Below are 21,134 nucleotides of genomic sequence, written 5' to 3'. Positions count from 1 at the left end.
ATTTTTTGTTCACTGAGAAATACTGGAAACGACCACACAGCGATACTTTTGCGTTCATCACTTCAGTACCACACTAAGACCAACGCCAACAAGCGTTCCTTAATCTACGTCACAAAACGAGCCTATGAAATCCTGACCAGCAGAGGGGGTGTACCAAACAAAAGTAGTATTTTAAAAATCGCAGAAAATTCGCGTTTTGTTCAATCGAAAAATTCTTTCGCAAAAGTTCACTTTTTAATAAGGACTTTCAAACAGGGAAATAAAAATTCTCATGACTTGGGCACTTGAAGTGTTAATATTGATAACATGGACAAATTTAATAAGGAGTGGGATTTGTGCATGGGCTCTGTACCTTAATTTGCAATCTGTTTATAAGTGTGCTTGTACTATGTTTTCAGAACTGTATTGACTAATGTAACTTTTGGCTAAATGTAGATAGGCATTAGACAAGTATTGTAATGAAGTGTAAGTAAATGTAGTACTGTAAGTAGAGTAAGTAGTTGTTCTATAATTGTAATTACTGCATGTACATATGTATTGTTAATATTATAGGTGTGTGGGAATAAATAAAAAATTAAAAAAAAATTAAAAAAAGATTTGAAATATAAGCTGCAGCGTAAAATATTTCCTGGAATTTGGCTTTGAGGCCGTTGAAATCGCCACGATGAGTTCTGCGGCTTTTTGTGTCTAGTGCGTTAGCACGCAGACACACTGGAAGAGCGTACGGAATTCGAAAAGCACTTTATATACGCCACATTTGAGCACGAAATATGATGTTTTACTCATAGTTTACCTTACGCGACCAATAACATGAAGTGTACACTGATTTTCCACCAGTGGAATGTGTAACCATGTCGACATTTTATCGTTATAATTTCGGAAACTGTCGGTTGACCAATTGGATTCAAGTAGAAAACCGCAAAGAAGAGTCGGGAGCAATTGAATTCGGGAAAGAAAACATGACGATGACTCTGCTCTTTTGACGACCAAGTGCTTTTACCCGTACTTTGAGGAAAGGAGGAAATCACACTTCGGAAAGTTTGTGAATGTCCTTTTGCTCTTGTAAACTTATGATGAACTTCTATAACGTTGGTTTCTCAGTATGCCACATCTTTCGAAGTTTGAGTCAATGTGGTCGAGTAAAAGGCTTTAAAGGATGTTTTCAAGTGTTGGATCGATGCTCTCCACGCCAACAGAATAGTCATGCTGCGGTGTTGTTTACGATGCTTAAAGGAAAGAACTTCAGCTTCGTGAGCCCCATTTGGGGAAAATTGAGCCCCTTGTGGGGATTATTGAGCCTGCCCGTTTGGAGATCTACGGTGGCCCATAGGGACAAAACACTTCCCAGAATCCAAAACACTTCCCAGAATGCCAAAACACTTCCTAGAATGCCAAAACACTTCCCAGAATGCCAAAACACTTCTCCGCAAACCTAGCTTGTGGTTTATAAAGTATTTCAGTTGTCTCAGGGTCCAGTGAATGCCATGATAAACCGAAAGGAAGATTAAGATGGCCGCATATCGATACCCTTTTCTCCAGTAGGCGGCTACACATTCCTCGACGGAATTGAATGTTTCCACACAAGTACAGTCTGGTAATACTACACTATGAGCTATAATCTGAAGCAGTAATAATATCACAGCAGGGAACTTCATAGTGATGTTCTCTCTTTCTCGTATATTGCTGTTCAACGAGCATGGTCGACAGCTTGTCAGGTAACCAGGCCTCACCTATTCGTCTGGTAGTTGTTTTGTAGTGTGGGAAGTGTTTTGGATTCTGGGATGAGGTTTGGATTCTGGGATGTGTTTTGGATTCTGGGAAGTGTTTCGGATTCTGGGAAGTGTTTCGGATTCTAGGAAGTGTTTTTGGATTCTGGGAAGTGTTTTGGCATTCTAGGAAGTGTTTTGGCATTCTGAGAAGTGTTTTGGATTCTGGGAAGTGTTTTGTCCCTATGGGCCACCGTACGTAGAGATCACACAAAATGTTTATCGAAGAGCGAGAAACCTGACTGATGTTAAAGGAAAGACTCCTTTGACTGACGAAACATCTGCGAAAGCTGTGGTATATATGAACAGAAGAAGTTATGTTAGTAGCAGTATAAATGCGATTAAACGTAATGTAAGCGATTTCTCGAAAACAACTGATGTGGATATGTTGTGTTCACGTGGAACAGATGAAATTGATACACATTTCAAAATAGCTGACCAAAAACAAAAGAAACGACGTAGAGATCGAGAGCCGTCCAGGGTCTCGGTAAAACGGATTGGGCAGTTTATGAAAAAAAGAAAAACAAGATATAAACTTAAGGTCATCATTAGGAAATATATTCCTAAGTCTTCAAGGTTATACAGCTTTGCTATTGACTATAAGTTGTGTTACATAAGATATCTTAAGAGATGTGACACTTTTTTCACCAGCTTTGTTAATCTAAGCAAACCAACCGTAAATAAGCTTTTAAAGAAATCAAGCAGCCATTCTAGAAGATTTTCTGTATCAAGAATGAAGCTTATGACTTCAGGTGATATTGAATTAAATCCAGGCCCTCAACTACATGTAAATGTCAACACTGAAACTACAGTATCAGTTGGTTCCACCATATTGTTAAACTTTCGATTACGTCAGCTGGGATTACCTTCACTGTAACTTCCATGTGTTTTACTTTTTGACTTAAAGAGAATATTCGTAGTTAATGAGTACAAAAAAATGAATTTGAAAAAAAATGAAAATGAAAATGAAAATGAAAATGAAATGTACACCTTAGATACCAATCATGCACTGTGATTGACATCTAAGGGGTAATCTGCAGATATGTGATATGCAACACATATCCAGGTATGTTTATTTTATGATTATTGCTTTTGTGCCCTGTAGTACATACAGATTGCACTTTTCTTTGATACCTTTTCTACAACCCACAGTTACTGATACCATTTATTTCTCTTCGCTCTCCAGGTAGACACACCTCAGTTGTAATAGGACTTGAACGACAATGGACAACCTAACAGGATACATTCATAAGGTATCCCCTGTTAAGCACTCCAACAAGAGTCGCTATTTTGACATGCTTATTCAAACAGAAGCGACCAAAGTACGTGGAGTCTGTTTCTCTTCAAGCAAGCATCTCGACTTTGAAAGATGCAGCAAACAAAAGTCCCCAGTAAAGATTAGCAACTTAACTATTAAAAATGACAGTGTTCTCATGAATGCAAGAGTCCAAATAGAGGAACTGAAGGAGGTCACTTTTCTATGAGAAGAGATTCCCTCGACTCTAAACATCTCGATGCTCTCGAATGTCACCAATAACCAACTTATTAATCTCAAAGCCAAAGTGGTCCACTTATCTGGAGTGAAGAAAATAATCACAAGAGATGGCACGAAGTCGAAAGCTGATTTTTGCCTCCTAGATCCATCTGGATCAATCAAACTAACCCTGTGGGAGGACCTGATTACAGAATTTGCAGACGACAACACATATAACTTCTGTAACCTTAAAGTGAGGAAGGATAATGACAACTACTCCATTTACCTTACTACACCAAAGCATGACTGTTCCATTTCACCAGCTGATCCCTTCCAAGAGGAAGTAGCTTCACCAGGTGATTTGCCAGACTACTTCACTCAAACATCAACAAATGCTGAAGTCCTTGGTGTTCAGAATTTCATGTGCTATCGCCAATGTTGCAAATGTAACAAAAGGCTTCCAGCAACACCAGGGAATGTAGTAAAGTGTGAAACATGTGGCCTCCGGCAGAAAGTGTCTGCTTGCAGCAGTCAGTACCACTTGCAAGCATTGCTGAGACATGATGACATTAACACCACTGTAACATTTTTTAATGATACTTTGCTCAGTGCCTTACAGTTGTTTAAAGTTGACACTAAGCAGTCATTAAGTGAAGATATTGGTGTTGAAGCATTCCTAAATACACCAATGCTCTTTGTTACCTTTGATAAGAAAACTAAAGTTGTGGCTGCAGTCAGTGTTGCAGAGAACTAAACTGCAGCAAGAACCAAAATAATGGTAAAGATCAGAATGCATCCACTCTATATTACCATTTAACAGGATACCAAAGCCATTGTTGTATCTTTCACTAAAGACAAAAATGTTCATGTTATTATCACTGGGGCAATATTCCCAAGTGACTTTTTGTATTTAAAAGTATTTAGATATTATATATTTAATTGAGTTTGTACATTCAATTGAAAACTGCAACTGAAGTACATTTATGAACAGTATTTTTAATTCTTATACATTGAGAAGAGAAAGTTTCAACAGGGACTCAAGGCTTTTAATGCAGATTACTGATGTTGCCACGTATAATTTTCAATTACAACAGTAACCCGTCTCAGTTGAAACCTTCAGTAATTATCAAGTAGTAGAGCTGTTCGCATTTCTTCATACTCTCCTGTTGTTAAACTTTCTATTTATTTTTTATATTACAGTTATATGTTCATTAAATTTTCTGATGTAAAAGAAAAAAATCACAAGTCCTAACTTGAATCATGTTTTTTTCTTACTTATTGTATCAAATACATACAGTTACGGTTCCTTTTGTAATACAGGCTGCAATAAACTTGTTCATCCCTGATGTCTATGTTCCAGCCTCTGTATTCCAGATTTTATCCACCTAACCTTGCTGCTAAGATTATTTTAATCAATTCTTGTTCAAATTGTTGAATTGAACTTGCAACCAAACCTACACAAATCAAGACCCCACGGAAGTACCGCTAAGACCCAGCACTAGACACACGTACGCATTGCGGACCTATTTTTACATCCGCTATGCCTCTTTTTTTTTATGTCTATGAGTTGATTATCATATCATTCGTGTCTTGTCCACCGAAGCGGGATAGCTCCGCAGTGTCCGAATCTCTCCAGCTGTAAAGAATCAGGACAGTACGACTGTTTCGCAGTTTGAAAAGTTCGGTGAGTTTTTTGTAAAGAAATTTAAGTTTCATTTCAGTATCGTAACTATTACTTTCGCTTAGGAAAAAATCTCGGATTAATTCTTTATTGATTTGATTAATGAAGTCAGTAATTTCCGATCCGCAAAGAGCTTCAATTGCATTGTAGATGCTCCTTATAACGAAGGAATGCTTGCTGGAAACATTGATTGTTATTACGTCAACTGGACGAGTGTCTTGTTTACTTTGCTTCAGTGACTCAAACAAACAAACTCCAAGATCTTTCGCGGAATTTGATTTCCTCCATCCTGATGCCAATCCTTTGATGAAAATAGTACTTTTTCCCTCCTTGTCTTTAAGCCACTCTTGATGTCTATCCATGTCCTCATCAAGACATTTCGTGAAGGGGTTTGAATCATCATTAAAATACACGCTTGGCAAGTCAGCTGTAACAGGTTTCTGCCACAAAACAGTGACTGCATTAATGATTTGGATGCGAAAACTCCAAAACGGAAATAACAGCAATATTACCACGATGCTGTTTAAAACTGCAGTCTCATTGGAACTCCTAAACGGTTCCAAGCTGATCTTTAACAAAGGAAAGTATTTTTCGACCAAATTCCAAAGTATGCGGCGAATTTTTTCTTTGATGTCAGGGTCGCTTCGTTGCGCTGATGGTTTACAAATGTTTGATGTCTTTGATTTCGCTTTTGTTTGTCTCCTTTTATCGCCTGTGGATCTCCCTGGTCTAGTTGGTGTGGAAGCTGGGCCGCTTGATCGAGTGTTAGGAGCTGTTTGACGACTGATCAAGGGCATGTTTACTCTGTTTTATACCGCAGTCTATGTTCAATAAGGAAGCCAATGGCAAGAACGTTATTCTGCATGATCCCGGATTCGGTCCCGTTTAGCAAACGTTTGACAGCCTAATATATAGAGAAAAGAAAGATAGTTTATCAGTTGGGCACTTATTGCTTGTCGTCTAATAAATCAACGAGAAGCAGCCCCCAAAACTTCGGTCGTCACTAGTTTCCATCTGTGAAACTGATGTGACGTCATATAATCTCCGGCGAAATTCTTCGGCAAAGTGGTCGGGTTTTCCTTCGGAAAACAAATATGGCAGACACGAAAAGCTAAGCGATTTATACCATGAGAACGGAGATGGAGTGAACGATGAGTGTATAAGCTTTAATAACCATGAAACAATTTTAAAGATCAATTTTCGCATTACTTACCAAGCCTTAGTCATAAACAACAACAAGGTCCTTTTCGACAGCAGCTTTAAAAGCTGCTTTAAGCGAACTATTTACGCGCGATGACGAAGTCAGCCAGCGTCTTAAATTCAAGAGCGCATTCCTTTCGTATTCTTGGGAGTCAATTTTAACTTTCCCGTATCCCGAGCCCGTCCCAAAAAATTGTGTGATTTTTATTGGCTGCAAGGTCGAATCACGTGCAAGTCAGGTTGGATTGCACGTTATTTCAAAAATTCAGGTAATAGTCTTTGGTAGCTCGGAGTTAGCAAAGGTAACGGCGAGCTACTTAACCTAAGCAAGAGATCTATACTATTAAGATCAACGAAGCTGAAAATAATTATTACTAGGTTCTAAATAATTAAGGGAAATGGGAACGGGATACCATTAAATAGAATCGAAACACATTTATTCAAGTTAGTATATCATCACAGTATTTTTGCGTGAAACCTACATTTTTTTCTCTTACAAATTGCAGGTACAACAAGTAACGCACAAAATCTGCATATTTGAGTAAACATCAGTACAAGTAACCAACAGCACACGAATGTACTGACATCAATTGTTAAGAGAAACAGTTACATTGTGCCTATTCCGTTGCAGTTCAAGAGTAACTGACGCCGCAGATGATAATTACCATGCCTTTTGAAACAAAACCTGAACACAAGTAAACTGGGCATGGACGAATAATGACGAAGAATGTCAAGCTCTACCTCAGTCACAACCTTGAACACAATGCAAGACACTATACCATACCGCTGATCTTTAAAATCAATTATGCTATTTGTCTGCAACAGTTGAAGGCTCTCAGTAACTGATAACAACAAGAGACCACAAAGGAGTTTCTATTATTACACAAATTAGCCAAAGAACACTGCTAAAAAGAAAATCAGAACGGCCAGAGGCAAGTCATGGGATAAAGGTTAACAAGACTTTTAGGCATATGACAATCGCACATGTGTACCGTGTACACCACCTTTTTAAAGAAAACTGGAGAAACAGTACCTTCCAGCTTCCATTTCTCAGTACTAATTACGTGATAGAACAGCACATTAATTGAGGTAACTACGGAAACAACACAAAGTACTCAACACAGGAGTTGTACAATACAATGTCAGCAAGACACATTGAAAATTCCATCCCATGGATACTTGACCCATGATGTCATCATTGATGGACCGCTAATTATAGTACTTTTTTAATACTTTGTTTCATCTAGAAAATTATCTAAAACTGGTGAACAACTGCACCAAAGTAACTACTGAAAACATGAAGCTCTTGGGTTCACTCATTATTCCTTAGCAATGAATTGTTATACGATGTTTCATGTACTTTTATTTTCTGAAAGCAAACTTCATAGAAACAAATGCAAGAAGCGTTGAGTTCATTATTCACTTCCTCTTCAAGATTGTAGCTCAACAGAAAGCTCTTTCATGCAAAACCATGCTCCACACAATCAATGTGTGAACTTGTAACTTGTCTTGTGTGCAATTAAGATGTATTTCAGAAACCATTTTCTCTACTGTTTATTGAATATATTTTATAGACGACGAAATATAAAAAGCGCCTTTCTTTTTTACATTTGCAGTCCCACAATACCACGAAACTTCTCCAAATTTATTATGATCATATTGCTTATTGTAAGCATTTTATATTTCTACAACCCTGACAACAACTGACATCTAAATAAAGCATTGGCATTAAACCGTGCAAAATCAAGATTTATTCACATTACTCAAGACTGAAAAAACTTTACCCCTTGCTTTAAACAGTGGTGGCTAAATTGCGGTAAACATTGACCTTACGTTACCATTAGTTTCTGTTCCGATTGGTACACCATTGTGTCCGCCATGATCAAACCGTCTACTCACAACGCTCTTTAACTATTACTAGTACAATTTCTGTTAGCCGTTTGTGCATCCAACGGAAACGCCCTTAGGCGTCTTGTTCTATTATTCCACTATTACGCCATTTTACCATATTTGGTCAAGAGAAAGCGCAAAATATGAGACGGTAATACACTGTAGCGGTTTAGAACAGAGCAAATACGGACGGAACGGCACTTTTTCAATGAAAGAAATTGTCTTTAACGCGATACTAAGCCTGAGAATTAAGCTTGTCATAGCTTGTCTCTCGTCATTTCGTTTATACAATCAAATAAAGTACATTTCGCTGGTTTTCTCTTCTGTTTACATCGTTTTCAAGCCCCGAAGGACACATGATGCATTTTTTTAGAAACACTCTTACCAGATAAAATTGAATCAAAATAACACCTTTTTGTATTGGAATAATAAATATCTTATTCGATGGTTTAACATATAATACTCTCGGACATTTTGCTCATTGCTCGTATTTTTCCTCGCCCCTGCGGGGCTCGGAAAAATACTACGCAACGCGCAAAATATCCATCGAATAAGATGCATATATTATATGGACATAAGATCTTTTATTTTCTTTTTGAACAGAAACATTGCAGATGATTAATGTCTTCATTCTAAATCGACGAACCTTGAAATATTTCATTGATTATGTATCAGTGATTTACATAGTATATGGATATAGGGAAAAGAAAGGTCCATCATATGAGAAAAATAAGGGGTTATCCTGGATGTCGCAATCGTTTAGGGACGTGACTTAACTGCGATCAAAGACCAATCCTCTCGGAATTAAAACAAATTTTCCTTTTTTACTCTGTTAAAAAAAGGTATGGTTTCTTATCGCGTGAGCGAACAAGCACTGTTGTTTGCTTGCGAAGTCTTTTTGATTTTGTTTTGTTTGTTTTTTGTCTCGGTTAAGAAAATCATTGCCGCTGATCGCGTGACTAAATAAACCCTATTTTTAGGTAGACACGGAAAGAATGGAGAGTACAATGCAAATTTTCCATGACTTCCTCCTTATTGACAACGGCGTTACTGTCTGTCACGCCTTCATGTGCTTGTGAAATAGTTTCTCTCTGTGACTCTTTCAACGGTAACGTCTTATATCGAGGGAAGGCATTCAATTTTCCGGTACTGAGTGACAGTTTTTAAAGAACTGATTTTTTTCGTTTGGCAGAAATCGGTTGGCCTTGAGTCTGTTGCCGTCCAATCACGTGTGCGAATCAGCGTGGGCGAGAAGTGTTCTAGTATTCATAAATCCTATTTGCTAACACATTGGTCACAATCGGCGTGAAGCAAGCAAAGAAGACTTGATAAAGAGTTTACAAAAATGGATGGATCAAGTAAGATACTGTAATTTCTTTTTTCCGTTGGTAAATGTACCAAAAGTCTTCTATTAAGTAGGAGGAATTTGAAGGCATTTAATATGACACGGCCTTTCTGAAGAGCCATAACGACCTCAAAATAAACCTAGGCCGGGCCCCTGTGCTGTTTTCAAATGAATAGTAGTGAGAACCCTTAACAGCATCCTTCGTTGATGAGCTGCATCCGTCACTTTTTATCGAGGACAATAGGCTGAAACATGGTTATATTAAATCAAAGATACTTCATGCTTCATCATCACACGGTGGCTTGCTACAATTGTACACGTTGCTACTCTTACGAGCTTGGTCAAATTACCCGAAGCGTTTGCACTCTTACTGTAAAGCCCAGTAAATTTTCAAGGTACTAAGTTTTTCTTTATAGTTGACCGATATTTTTCGATATGTTCAACACATTTCGGAGAGTGAAATGATGGTTTAACCTTCAGCGCTAGTAACTACTTTAGCTTAAGCTTTCGGCGTAAGCTTGTGTTCGGTCCTTGTAGTCGATATCTGATACTATGAAATTCGAAATTTCAATTCCAGTTTACGACGAATGGAAAGTAGTGCGAAGCGCGTAAATGTTGTTATTTGTGGCACGCCACTGAGGGATACGCGCCGGACGCTGCTATTATCGCACGGAAATAAAATAATAACCGAAGGATTCCGGGCGGTACAAAGAAATACAAAGAAGAGGATATTAAATGTTTGCTATAAGGGGGAGTCCCTAAAGAGTTCTCTGCGATCCTTTGTAGAAATTAGTAAATTCGCGAATGGGATAATGCCTAAGCTCCGATGAGTCCGATGACTCAGATGACATTTAATACGTATCAGAGCATCAGCAATTTTTGTGGTCACGCTCTTGCAACAGGTCACTGACTGAGCTTAACTTCCTTCCCTGCGTGACGTGACGCGTGACAAAGCCTCAAAAGGCTAAACTGAAGCAGGACGCCATTTCAAAAAGGCTGAAAAAAGGACCTGTCCATGATAACGGAAAGGTGAATTAAAATGACTTGGTTTCAGCGGAATGCATCTTGAATATACCTCCTAACAAATTATTTAGCCCATTGCTCAGGAGACACCAATCATCATCTTCATCCGTCTTCTGCTACGGCAGGCAACGGTAACGCCACGTGTGACTGAAAAAACGAGATGCACGGTGCCCCTTGATCTGCGAAACAACTATTTGAAATTGTCATTGATGTGAAAAAGTCCCTCAAAAACCAACAAACTTCAGTGCGGACATATTTAGATTTGTCCGTTGCGACAAACCCAACAAATCAAAGGAGGACAGTTTCTTCGAATGGAAAAAAAAAAAACTGGAACAACTTCTTTTGGTCCTTAATAGTTCGCATGTCGTGAGAATTTTGTTTTTCTTTCAGCTCTTAATTTTCTTTACAATAGACCATTTTACAGTTGTATGCTTTAATAAGTTACCTGGCCTATGAATGAAAATGAGGCTAGAGTTGAAAACCTCACTGCTTTTCTCATGTAAATTCCAATTAATTAGCATGAGAACGACATCGTTAACACAAGAAAAAGAGAAGGGTGTGTATCCAGACTCCTCTGGGTGTGTATCATAACAAGGTTAACTCCAGTCTCACTTTCTTTCACCGTTGTTGCTGAATGTTGTTCTACGAGGAGTGGTCATTTAAGCATGTATTGTATTATTGTAGGTAACTAAGTACATAACTGTAAAAAGGTCTATTCATCTTGGTCTGCATTGAAAATCTTCGTAGGATTAAGTAATTGGCGTTTTCGTTTTATTTTCACCATCACCAAAGAGTACGATTACGATTTACCCAAATTGGCCTATTGTAGTCTCCATCAGTGTCAGAAAATAGTCTATTTTCAAACCAAATTTTCCGGATATTTTTGAATCCACAACGTTTTCGCTACGGATTAAAAGGTTTTCACGTCCGCATGTATCGCATTCAAGTCGAATTTGCCCGTCCACACGTATCTGCATTCGTTCTAGTATCCAGGACACCTCTGTGACTATTTCCAACAGAGCATGCGCCATTAAGTGTTCGAGTTGGCGACAAGAGAAGCGAGAGCATTTCGTTCAGCGACCATGTTTAATATTTATGCGGTAATGACTGGATCTGAGTTTTTGTAACGTCATCGGATTTGAAAGTATCCGGATTGGACCGTCCACACGATTCCAAATTCTTTGGGTATTCAAAACTTTCACTCTGGAGAGCGGATTCAAAAAGTTGCGGATTCGCCGGATGCGTGTCGACGAAAAGCGAATCTGCAAAGAAAACGTTGCGTTGTTAAATATTTCCGCAAAACTTGGTTCAAAAATAGACAATTTTCTGACGCTGATGGGGACAAACCTAATACCAAATTTTTACTCTTGGGAAATGGACTCTTGATACCTTTCGCACAAACATTTCATCTGCATTCATCCGTTAGTAATGAGTTTAGCGAGCAAAACAGTCAAAACAGGCTTGAGTTTCATCTGTTTAAGCTTTAAAATTTTGTCATGAAAAAGTCACATGAGAGGAAACGCCATGGCCGGCCGGCCCCTTAGCTCGTCTTACTGGTACGAGCCCCTGAAATACCTGCTTACTGATTTTAATACAACATTTATAAGATGCAGGAACCCATGACTAGGAGCGTACAACTTCATTGTATTTGTGGAATGTAATTTTACAGACCGAGTTATTATTAGATTGATTTTCCCGCGAAACTAGAACTTCCAGCCAATCACAAGTATCGCATGAGAAATTCCTACGCATGGGATAGAGAATGGTCGCTCGTGCGAGCCAAATCTTATTTACGAGCTCGTCTGAAAATAGCTTGATCCGTGAAAATGTCGTTACATAGACCTAATTTTGAAGTTGTATACTAGCTCCTGGTTATTGCTCTTGTATGATGCTAATCTCTTTGACTGTTTGGGTACGGGGGGAGCGAGGACGCTTGATAATTCACACCAGTTTATCAAGGGGAACCTCAATCTTCCATACTTGGCCTAAGATTGCATTCCTTAGGAGACACAGCACGCTCACAGTGAGAAAAGACAATCAAAACAAAGCTGTCTCAGCGTGAAGGGAAATAGGATACTTTTCGCGGGAAAAACCAGTTTCTAAAAATAAATTTACTGGGGAAAGGGTTGAGTAAAGGAATTAGTGGAGATTGAAGCTCCCGTTGATAAGCTCTTGTAATTCATTAGTGCACGATGTTGGCAAGAGCAAATGAATGGATAGCTAATGTTCACAATACAACCAGGGGCCGGTTTCTCGGAGCCTGGCTACCACTAACCGTTGGTTAAGAGGTATCAAGTCTAATCAGCGTTAAATACCATGGACACGTATAGGATTTGATACCTGTTAACCAACGGTTAGCGCTAACCAGGCTTCGAGCAACCGGCCCCAGATAGATTTTGGTTCTACCATGTATTGAATAAATTTTGAATGGAGCTCAAAAAGTTACCTTTTTAGGCTACATGTCAAGAGTCCAGAACACCGAAGTCTCGATCTTAAATGGAATGCGGCCCATCACAGTTTTCGGTATTCACTATTTTTAGAACGGCTACGAGGACGAGAGAGAGTACGAGATTTGACTGCCCGTTTTTAGCGAAAATACTTAGAAAAGTTACAACCCGGACGAGGTAATCTTTTTCTTTGTTAGCAACGTAGGTTCCTCCGATATTCTTATTGATGGTATCTGAGCCTTTTCCAGGTGGAAAAACGCCAAAACTGCTCCCGTTTTGGTGACTTGTTTTGACACGACGACATTTTGCAAAACTTCGTACTAAAATGGCGACATCACGTTTTTCCCACCAAAATGACTCTGGTTTGCGCGCGTATTATTGTTCTATGAGAAAATCTCATACTCGTAGTCAATCCCGTCCTAGAATCTAAAGCTCTCTATATATTGTTCGATTTTTGCAGGAAAAAACGTGGCGGTATTGCGTATGTTGCAGTATCCGTGATTTTGCTGACCAATCAGAAGCGCTCTGGTCATCAGGCCCAATGTGATTGGCCATAATTTGGCGGGACCTGTATTCTATATTTAGATAATACAGTGAGCTGATGGGCCAAGAACAAATGAGACACATCGACACTTCTGTGTTATGGGCTTCAGCTACATGTACAATAATTACCGCAATGAACCGATGTTAAAAAATCTGGATACGAAAGGAGGGATTACTCAGCAGGCTTTTCCAATTGGCAATTTTCTTCAGGCTGGGTATCATTTTGTATCCTGGGTGCCAGAGGGCTTTTCTCCCCTTTAGCGAGATCTCTATAAGTACGCCATTACTCGTCGCGAAAGAAAAATAAAACCTCTGGCACCCAGGGTGATCATTTTGAGGCTTCGTCAAAGAAACTCATCTCAGGCTCATCTCAATTCAATGTATAAGTCACAACTAGATTTCAAGTGCTTGCCAAGCGTTTTTCTAAATATTCTTGCTATTTCCATTAGGTACCTGGAAAAGCATTGATAATTCGACTTGCACTGTGGATCCTGTTCCTGAGAGCTTGGCTATTGCAGCGTTAGTTTTATGCTTCCTAACCGTGTTCGGAAACTCTTTAGTGGTGATCGCGATTGTAAAGGATCCATACAGAGAACTGAAGACCATTCCAAATTATCTCATCTTAAATCTGGCGGTGTGCGACCTCATTGTTGGAATTCCAAGTGAGCTATTGCTTGGCCTACTCCCTTTTATTCCTCCCCAAAAGTCGTCGTTGTATGGGAATTTGTATTTTGTTGCCTACACATCACTGTATTTTGCAATGGTAGCATCCTCCTTGACAATACTGACTCTTGCATTTGAACGCTACATTATGGTGGAGGCTCCTTTTAGAAGCAAAGAATTCCTGGTGCACTCACATCTGAAACTATCTATCGTCTACATATGGCTTCTCGCTGCTTGCGCTGCGCTACTTTCTCTGCTGAATCAATGTAATGAGAAAGAGTACAGACTAATAATCGTCGACGCAGTCGGATTTCCAGCCATGGTTTTTATGTTTATCATTTACTCAAGGATATTTTACTTGGTGCGAAAATGCATTCGTCAGGACCTTGAGAACAGCCTTGAAAGCTCGGGGAGTAGTTTATTAGCAAGTGATGATTTCAATGAAAACGTTCGCCGTCGCGAAAGGGAGATCGCCATGTCAGTCTTTCTCTTTGTGGGCGCTTTTGCTCTTTGCTGGACACCTTGCTTCGTGATGGAGAATATATTTTATAAAGCTTCGAAAGAGAAGCGTCTGAGTCTAGAAACGCCCGCTGACTGGGTGAGATTTTCAGGCTTGTTGAGTTCACTATTGAATCCTGTTATTTACGCATTAAGGTATGGCAAATTTAGAAGAGCAGTTCGAGCCATATTCCGCTCTTACTGCGGCCGCACTCATCGTTTCAGTGTACTTTCTGAAGAATTTATTAGGCCGGTCGTCTGAGGAGATAAGCTAGGTCTCTCGATAAAAAATGATAGATCCTACAGCAGACCACTAGACTTGACAATTCAATTTAATCATGACTGAATCATGCAAGCATCCGTACTTGATCGAATGTTTAGTTCGCAAACGTCTCATTTAGGTACTTTTAAACCAAAAGCTGGAATTGTGGTTAAGACCAGCGATTGGAGTTGTGCTCGGAGTAGGAAAAAGCTCAATTTCCTTCAGTTTGTAATTCATCCCCAACTAAACAGTTCATTAATTGTCCTCCTACAAATTTTATATCCTATTCTCTTCTGTAGAAAAGTATTTTACCGTTAACCACGTGGATGTAACGATCAAACAATTTTTTTCCAAGTTCAGTGATAGTTAATTAAGGGAAAGACGATGTTGAATGAATATTGTGGGACGTACCTTGTTCGTCCCTTGGGTTATGTATAGGAAATGGCATGAACGCGAGTGCATTTTAAGACCAGTTTATGGGCACGATTGATGTTTCAAAATATCACTCGTGCCCATAATTCACAAAATGCACAAGCGATTTTTTATCTGTTATATGCTCAACAGAATTGCTCCGTCGCTGTGTTTCCATAGCAACCTTTGTATATCACTCTTTAAACAGGAGTGTTTTACTGGAAGAAAACACCACTCATAAAATGTATACGTAACTACATCCGGGACCCGAGTGGCGTATTTTTCATATCCCCACTAGTTAGGATGTTGATGACGTCATTTCCCGCCTTTTTATGGTTGTTTGTGCGAACAGTCAGTGAAGAATGACGAAGAAGACTGGATGAGAATTCCTTGTCTACAGTCAACCTATTTTACAGAGACTGTAACAACGTAGTATCTTAATGTGTATATATATAATTATATATTTTTGGTTAGGTACAAATAGAATATCATTGTGACACGTACGTGCTTGTGTGCTGTTCCATCAAATCATGAACCCTGTGTTCATTGCTGCCTTTTACACTGCCAAGCATCTCTTTGGATTCAGGGTAGGACTTAGCCGTTCGTTACAGGGTTCGACATTAGATGTTATTGAGGCATACAGGCATATTAACGTGGTGAAAGATCAGCTGACAGATATACGCAAGGATGCAAAAACAGTGTTTGCGCATTCAGTGCATGAAAAGATTCAGAAAATGGCTAAGAAAGCAGACGTAAAGATCACCATCCTACGCACTTGTGGTCTACAGACACTTCATTCGTTTCTTCCAAGGCTGTTGTGACTTTGGAGCGAGGAGTCACAAACCATGCATCATTATAACCACAACTTATAATTTTATTCAACATGAAATCCTGATATTTTACTTTCCAGATTGCACCAGATTGCATGCAAGAGTACCCAAATTTTCAAAATTGTCTGGGGGGGGGGGGGGGGGGGATGCCCCCAAACCCCCCCACAAAGTAGCGCCGAAGGCGCTACTGAGGCGCGCTGATTAGTATTCTTGTTCGGCCCCCACTTTCAAAAAATGCTAGATCCGCCCCTGAAATGGAAAAGTGAGATCTTGATTTTTGAACTGCACCTTTCGTACTCTCTTCCTTTGTTTCTTTATTATCTTTTGGAAAGACATCATGATAAATTCATTCATTCACTTAGGAAATAATTTTTTGCACATTTTAGCTGTGATGAGAAACGTTTTCATTTGGTTAAACAAACTACTCCTTATTCCTTTACTGCATGAATGGTGCCCCGTAAAATCGACGATTGGCGTTAGCCACAGTAAAATATACGAGAGACTTTCTAATGTGTGAAAGCTTTTCAGATAGAGCGAGTTTCAATTGAGTGTCGTAAAACCAAAACCAAAGTAATTACTTTGGCCAATCAAAAAGGACGGAGACAATCCGGCAAACAAATCACGAAGTAATTACACGTAGCCGACACAAAGCGCGGGAAAATGTGCACGCACGAGCCACGATTGGCTTTGGTTTCACTTCTGATTGGTTGAAAACGTGGCGCGAGAAATTTGAACCAATCACTGAGTGAAGTAATGCAAAACCATTGCAATTCGCTCATTACTTTCGGCACTCAATTGAAAATCTCTCTATGTCCAAAAATACACGTATTAGTAATTAGATGCGAGTCAATAAAGCGTCACGAAGTGTCCCCTTGCTCTTCTACTGACAATTAATGTCACAAAGTGTCCTCTAATCTCCGGTCCTCTAGTAAAGAGAAACAGCTGCCTTCGATCCTCACGAAAAACATAAAAACACTAACCCTTAGGCTTGTCTTATTTCTAGGAATAAGTAGCAAATGCTCGCACTTAAAGGGCCGCTCATGTTGGATATCAAAACTGGCGTGTATCTAATCATGTGCATTGGACGTTCAGTAGCCAGGCACTCAACTAAGCGGTTAATCTACAATGACGAAAGAAACATACCCATCCCCCTCATCACATCCTCCTTTAGTTGCGTTCCATTCGTTGTTATGACTAGGAATGTACGATCCACCTCCTCCGGCCTGCCTATTGTTTGCCACTCCTCCCCCGGAATACCCGCCCCCTCCTCCAGGGGAATTACCGCAAGCGCCACCGCCGCCAAATCCACCGTCACAGCCACTATGTCTACTGTCACCACCTTGAAAATTGCCATCCAAAGATCTTCCTCCTTCTTCACATTTACTATTGCTGCAATTGTCGTGCAAATTCAGCAGACATCCCCCGCTCTGATTGAAGCCAGCTCCAGACCCAGAGTCCATGCGAGGGCTAAGACCGTCAACATGTTGGCAAACAATACCACCGTTACCATTGCTACCTGCCGCATTTCCACTGCCATTTGGCTGATCATTTCCGGGCAAACCGTCGACTTGACTTCCACCTCCACCCCCACCCGCAGCAAGAATAAGGTCAGTGGGTTTTGTGGGGCGAAACACAAATGTTCCACCACCCCCACTTCCATGGTTAGGATTGCCTTGCGTTAAACCCCTTTGCCCAACAACTATTCTCAATTTGTGTCCTTTATCTAGTCGAAGTATACCTCTGACTTTCGCACCCCTGCCTCCTTTGTGCGAGATTCCCTCGCCCCCTGATGCACCGCAAGCTTCCACGTTAAACCTTGCGGTGACCGGCACCTGCCACTCTTGCACTCCTATGTTGACGTTAACTTGTTCAAGTCCGGTGCCGCTGTAATCTGCATTACTCTCTGGACCAAGTCTTCCTTTAGCTCCAAGGGTGGTGAAGTTGTACAAAGCTAAAAGTAAATATTGAAATCCTGTAATTTTTAAAACACACCTTAACCCGAGTTATAATAAATCTCAATTCCTTGGATAATAGCTATTTCCATCATGAAATTTTCAATAGTTGGTCTGGAATTATCTATTGCTGTGCACGGAAATTACTCTTTAAAAACAGAAATACAAAACAGTCTGTGACGCCGCAGCAGCTATAATAGCTTTTTCATTCTTCTTACAAGTAGGTTCGCGCGTTAAATTATTGCTAGTATTTTAGTGCTACATGAACAGTGGGTACATTATGTGGAGGTAAAAATGGTAAAGTAGGTTTCCATAGGTCAAGAAATTTCTCGTTCAGATTTCATTCGATTTTATGGCCTGCTTTACTTTTCCTTCTCAGGCAAGGTTTCACAACATGCGACATACACAGCCTGACGTCTGACTGCGTTCAGTTTTTATGGGTACAATAATCTCAAGACCTCTTCAAGTCAATCCTGCCAGCTGGACGGATAGACCACGAGACCAGGAAAAAATGTGTCCTACTTTAACGTCCAACTAGCCGGGTCTACGGTTTCTAGCCCTTACTGTTCTAGACTTAGAACTTCTTGTAGATTTAATTGTGGGGATCAGGCTTGGCGCTTTAGTGGAGAGTACTATTTAGGCATTTTGCCGGGAATAGTCATCTGTGGCCTCTGACAAGATTATCGATCTGATCGAGGCCGGAGTGTGAATTTTGCCAATCAAAACAGATGAAGACCATGAAATGAGTGAGTCCTGACGCAAAGAATTACATGCGGCCAGAAGCCCATACGGCAGAACTGCCGATATCTCCCTAGCCAAATGACCGGGCTGATGACAACGCCAGTCTGAGGGCAGTCTGAGGCACGATGACCAAACTTACGGCCGACAAAACACTGAGGGGGCTGACCAGCATACCACGCACGACAAGGAAAATCATGAACACGAACAAAATACGGCACTTCACTGTCCAAGGCTATCTTCACAACATGGTTGCCATTGTAGAGCGCGGGAAAGCCATCGAACGTACTAGTCTACGCTTAACAGAAAGGACTTCACCAAAAGAACTAAAGAAACTGGAGACATCATCGTCCGATGCTTCTGCACGAAGATCTGAACAGCCACGAGCTTTTCTTGGTCAACAGCCACCAGTAACTGTGGTAAGACAACTGACGAGCCAACATAACGGTAAATCTCCTCAGGGAAGTACGCCAACTGACTATTAGGACACGGGGGAAACGACTTGCCGCACACTCAATTTAGGGTTGTCACAATCACATAGCTGATTCGGCTTCTTGGACCTGATCAGCATGGCGCAGCCTCTACATCCGGCGGTTTTTGGCACCCCTTTGAGTGGCAGCTCCACATGCAACAGATGTGGTAAGCTGGGTTGGGAACAAGAAAAGTGTTCTCCCACGGCAAGCGTGTGGGAAGGTGGATCACATTAAGAGATCGGTGTGATACGAAATTTCTAAGTGAAAAACAACAAAGCAATCACGAAATGTCTTTCGATATTCGGTTGAAAACCGGTTTATTACCATCATTACAGCGTGAATATTTATAAACAAACTTACTGATTTTTGTTTCACAGAAGCTCCCTGTCCACGGAATCTCACAAATGCAAGCGTACGCTTTCTCTTGTTGGACACAAAAGCCGTTATTTTGACATCCATTCCAACGACAGTCCTCCTACAAAATTACCAAAGCAACTGAAATACACAGTTATAATGACGATAACAGCGAGAACAACAACACAGAGCAGAAGTCCGTAATCCAGAAGTATCGATTTTCGATGGAATGCGGCCCATTAGCTTACGGTGTTATCTTTTTTAGAAGTGCTACTGCTATAATTTTTTGCAGCCGGGGAAGTAACATAGCGCCATTGCGATCCACGCATGCTGACCAATCAGAGGCGTTGCTGATATCAGGCTCAATCTGATTGGCCATTATTTGGCTGGACTTTATTTTGGCTAAATTTAGATAATACGTTTGATGTGATGGGCAAAGGCCAAATGAGAGCCAACGACAGACTTCTGGCTGATGGACTTCTGTGCAGAGTACGCTAGGTCTATACGATTAAAACTAAACAATAAAAACAGTAACAAAATATCCCAAGTAAAAAAACATGCATGAATATCCTGCGAATTTGTCAAATTCATCGCTATACTGTGGCTTAACTGAAATCCACTTTCAAGGGTTATTAAGCGGTGTGTCTATCTAAGAAATATCGACTTAGAGTTAACGAAAAACTGGCTTCTATTTCGAAAAACGTGGCGGTATTGCGTATGTTGCAGTATCAGTGATTTTGCTGACCAATCAGAAGCGCTTTGGTCATCAGGCCCAATGTGATTGGCCATAATTTGGCGGGACCTGTATTCTATATTTAGATAATACAGTGAGCTGATGGGCCAAGAACAAATGAGACACATCGACACTTCTGTGTTATGGGCTTCAGCTACATGTACAATAATTACCGCAATGAACCGATGTTAAAAAATCTGGATACGAAAGGAGGGATTACTCAGCAGGCTTTTCCAATTGGCAATTTTCTTCAGGCTGGGTATCATTTTGTATCCTGGGTGCCAGAGGGCTTTTCTCCCCTTTAGCGAGATCTCTATAAGTACGCCATTACTCGTCGCGAAAGAAAAATAAAACCTCTGGCACCCAGGGTGATCATTTTGAGGCTTCGTCAAAGAAACTCATCTCAGGCTCATCTCAATTCAATGTATAAGTCACAACTAGATTTCAAGTGCTTGCCAAGCGTTTTTCTAAATATTCTTGCTATTTCCATTAGGTACCTGGAAAAGCATTGATAATTCGACTTGCACTGTGGATCCTGTTCCTGAGAGCTTGGCTATTGCAGCGTTAGTTTTATGCTTCCTAACCGTGTTCGGAAACCCTTTAGTGGTGATCGCGATTGTAAAGGATCCATACAGAGAACTGAAGACCATTCCAAATTATCTCATCTTAAATCTGGCGGTGTGTGACCTCATTGTTGGAATTCCGAGTGAGCTATTGCTTGGCTTACTCCCTTTGATTCCTGAGAAGCCGTTGTTGCATTGGTATTTGTATTTTGTTGCCTACACATCACTGTATTTTGCAATGGTAGCATCCTCCTTGACAATACTGACTCTTGCATTTGAACGCTACAT

At 40.3% G+C, this 21,134-nt stretch overlaps 3 protein-coding genes and 2 pseudogenes across 6 annotated transcripts; 3 read left to right on the top strand and 2 right to left on the bottom strand.

Moving 5' to 3' along the window:
* The first annotated feature begins 938 nt into the window (after nucleotides 1–938).
* On the top strand, nucleotides 939–3,994 carry LOC138021452 (uncharacterized; annotated as a pseudogene).
* Nucleotides 3,846–8,045, bottom strand: LOC138021454 (uncharacterized). Of its 2 annotated transcripts, none has more exons than XM_068868336.1 (2): nucleotides 7,960–8,045; nucleotides 3,846–5,825 (listed from the first exon to the last, which is right to left on the bottom strand). In XM_068868336.1, exon 2 carries the CDS (start codon nucleotides 5,716–5,718, stop codon nucleotides 4,801–4,803), a length of 918 nt encoding a protein of 305 aa, XP_068724437.1. In that variant the 5' UTR covers nucleotides 5,719–5,825; nucleotides 7,960–8,045; the 3' UTR covers nucleotides 3,846–4,800. The 2 variants fall into 2 exon arrangements, with proteins under 2 accessions (XP_068724437.1, XP_068724436.1); XM_068868335.1 differs by lacking the exon at nucleotides 7,960–8,045 and adding an exon at nucleotides 6,135–6,331.
* LOC138021453 (histamine H2 receptor-like) lies at nucleotides 4,844–15,066 on the top strand. 3 transcript variants are annotated; one of them, XM_068868333.1, is made up of 3 exons: nucleotides 4,844–4,924; nucleotides 9,204–9,369; nucleotides 13,819–15,066. In XM_068868333.1, exons 2-3 carry the CDS (start codon nucleotides 9,357–9,359, stop codon nucleotides 14,790–14,792), a joined length of 987 nt encoding a protein of 328 aa, XP_068724434.1. In that variant the 5' UTR covers nucleotides 4,844–4,924; nucleotides 9,204–9,356; the 3' UTR covers nucleotides 14,793–15,066. The 3 variants fall into 3 exon arrangements, with proteins under 3 accessions (XP_068724434.1, XP_068724433.1, XP_068724432.1); XM_068868332.1 differs by lacking the exon at nucleotides 4,844–4,924 and adding an exon at nucleotides 9,068–9,119; XM_068868331.1 differs by lacking the exon at nucleotides 4,844–4,924 and having other exon boundaries at nucleotides 9,068–9,369.
* A 2,082-nt stretch (nucleotides 15,067–17,148) lies between these two features.
* On the bottom strand, nucleotides 17,149–18,922 carry LOC138021115 (ALK tyrosine kinase receptor-like). Its single transcript, XM_068867984.1, has 2 exons — nucleotides 18,901–18,922; nucleotides 17,149–17,984 (listed from the first exon to the last, which is right to left on the bottom strand). The coding sequence occupies exons 1-2, from the start codon at nucleotides 18,920–18,922 to the stop codon at nucleotides 17,149–17,151; spliced, it is 858 nt and encodes a 285-aa protein (XP_068724085.1).
* A 49-nt stretch (nucleotides 18,923–18,971) lies between these two features.
* Nucleotides 18,972–21,134, top strand: part of LOC138021114 (adenosine receptor A3-like) — a 3,444-nt pseudogene continuing 1,281 nt past the window's right edge.

The sequence above is a fragment of the Montipora capricornis genome, chromosome 10, assembly GCF_036669925.1.
Source record: "Montipora capricornis isolate CH-2021 chromosome 10, ASM3666992v2, whole genome shotgun sequence".
NCBI lineage: Eukaryota > Metazoa > Cnidaria > Anthozoa > Scleractinia > Acroporidae > Montipora > Montipora capricornis.
This window is presented reverse-complemented; position numbering and strand designations above follow the sequence as displayed.

Bases quoted from the DNA above. Each gene is read 5' to 3' on its own strand.
- LOC138021454 (XM_068868336.1), bottom strand. From the start codon at position 5,718: ATGCCCTTGATCAGTCGTCAAACAGCTCCTAACACTCGATCAAGCGGC.
- LOC138021115 (XM_068867984.1), bottom strand. From the start codon at position 18,922: ATGATTTTCCTTGTCGTGCGTG. The intron at 17,985-18,900 runs GTATGCTGGTCA...ATTTACTTTTAG, and splicing joins GATTTTCCTTGTCGTGCGTG to CTTTGTACAACTTCACCACC.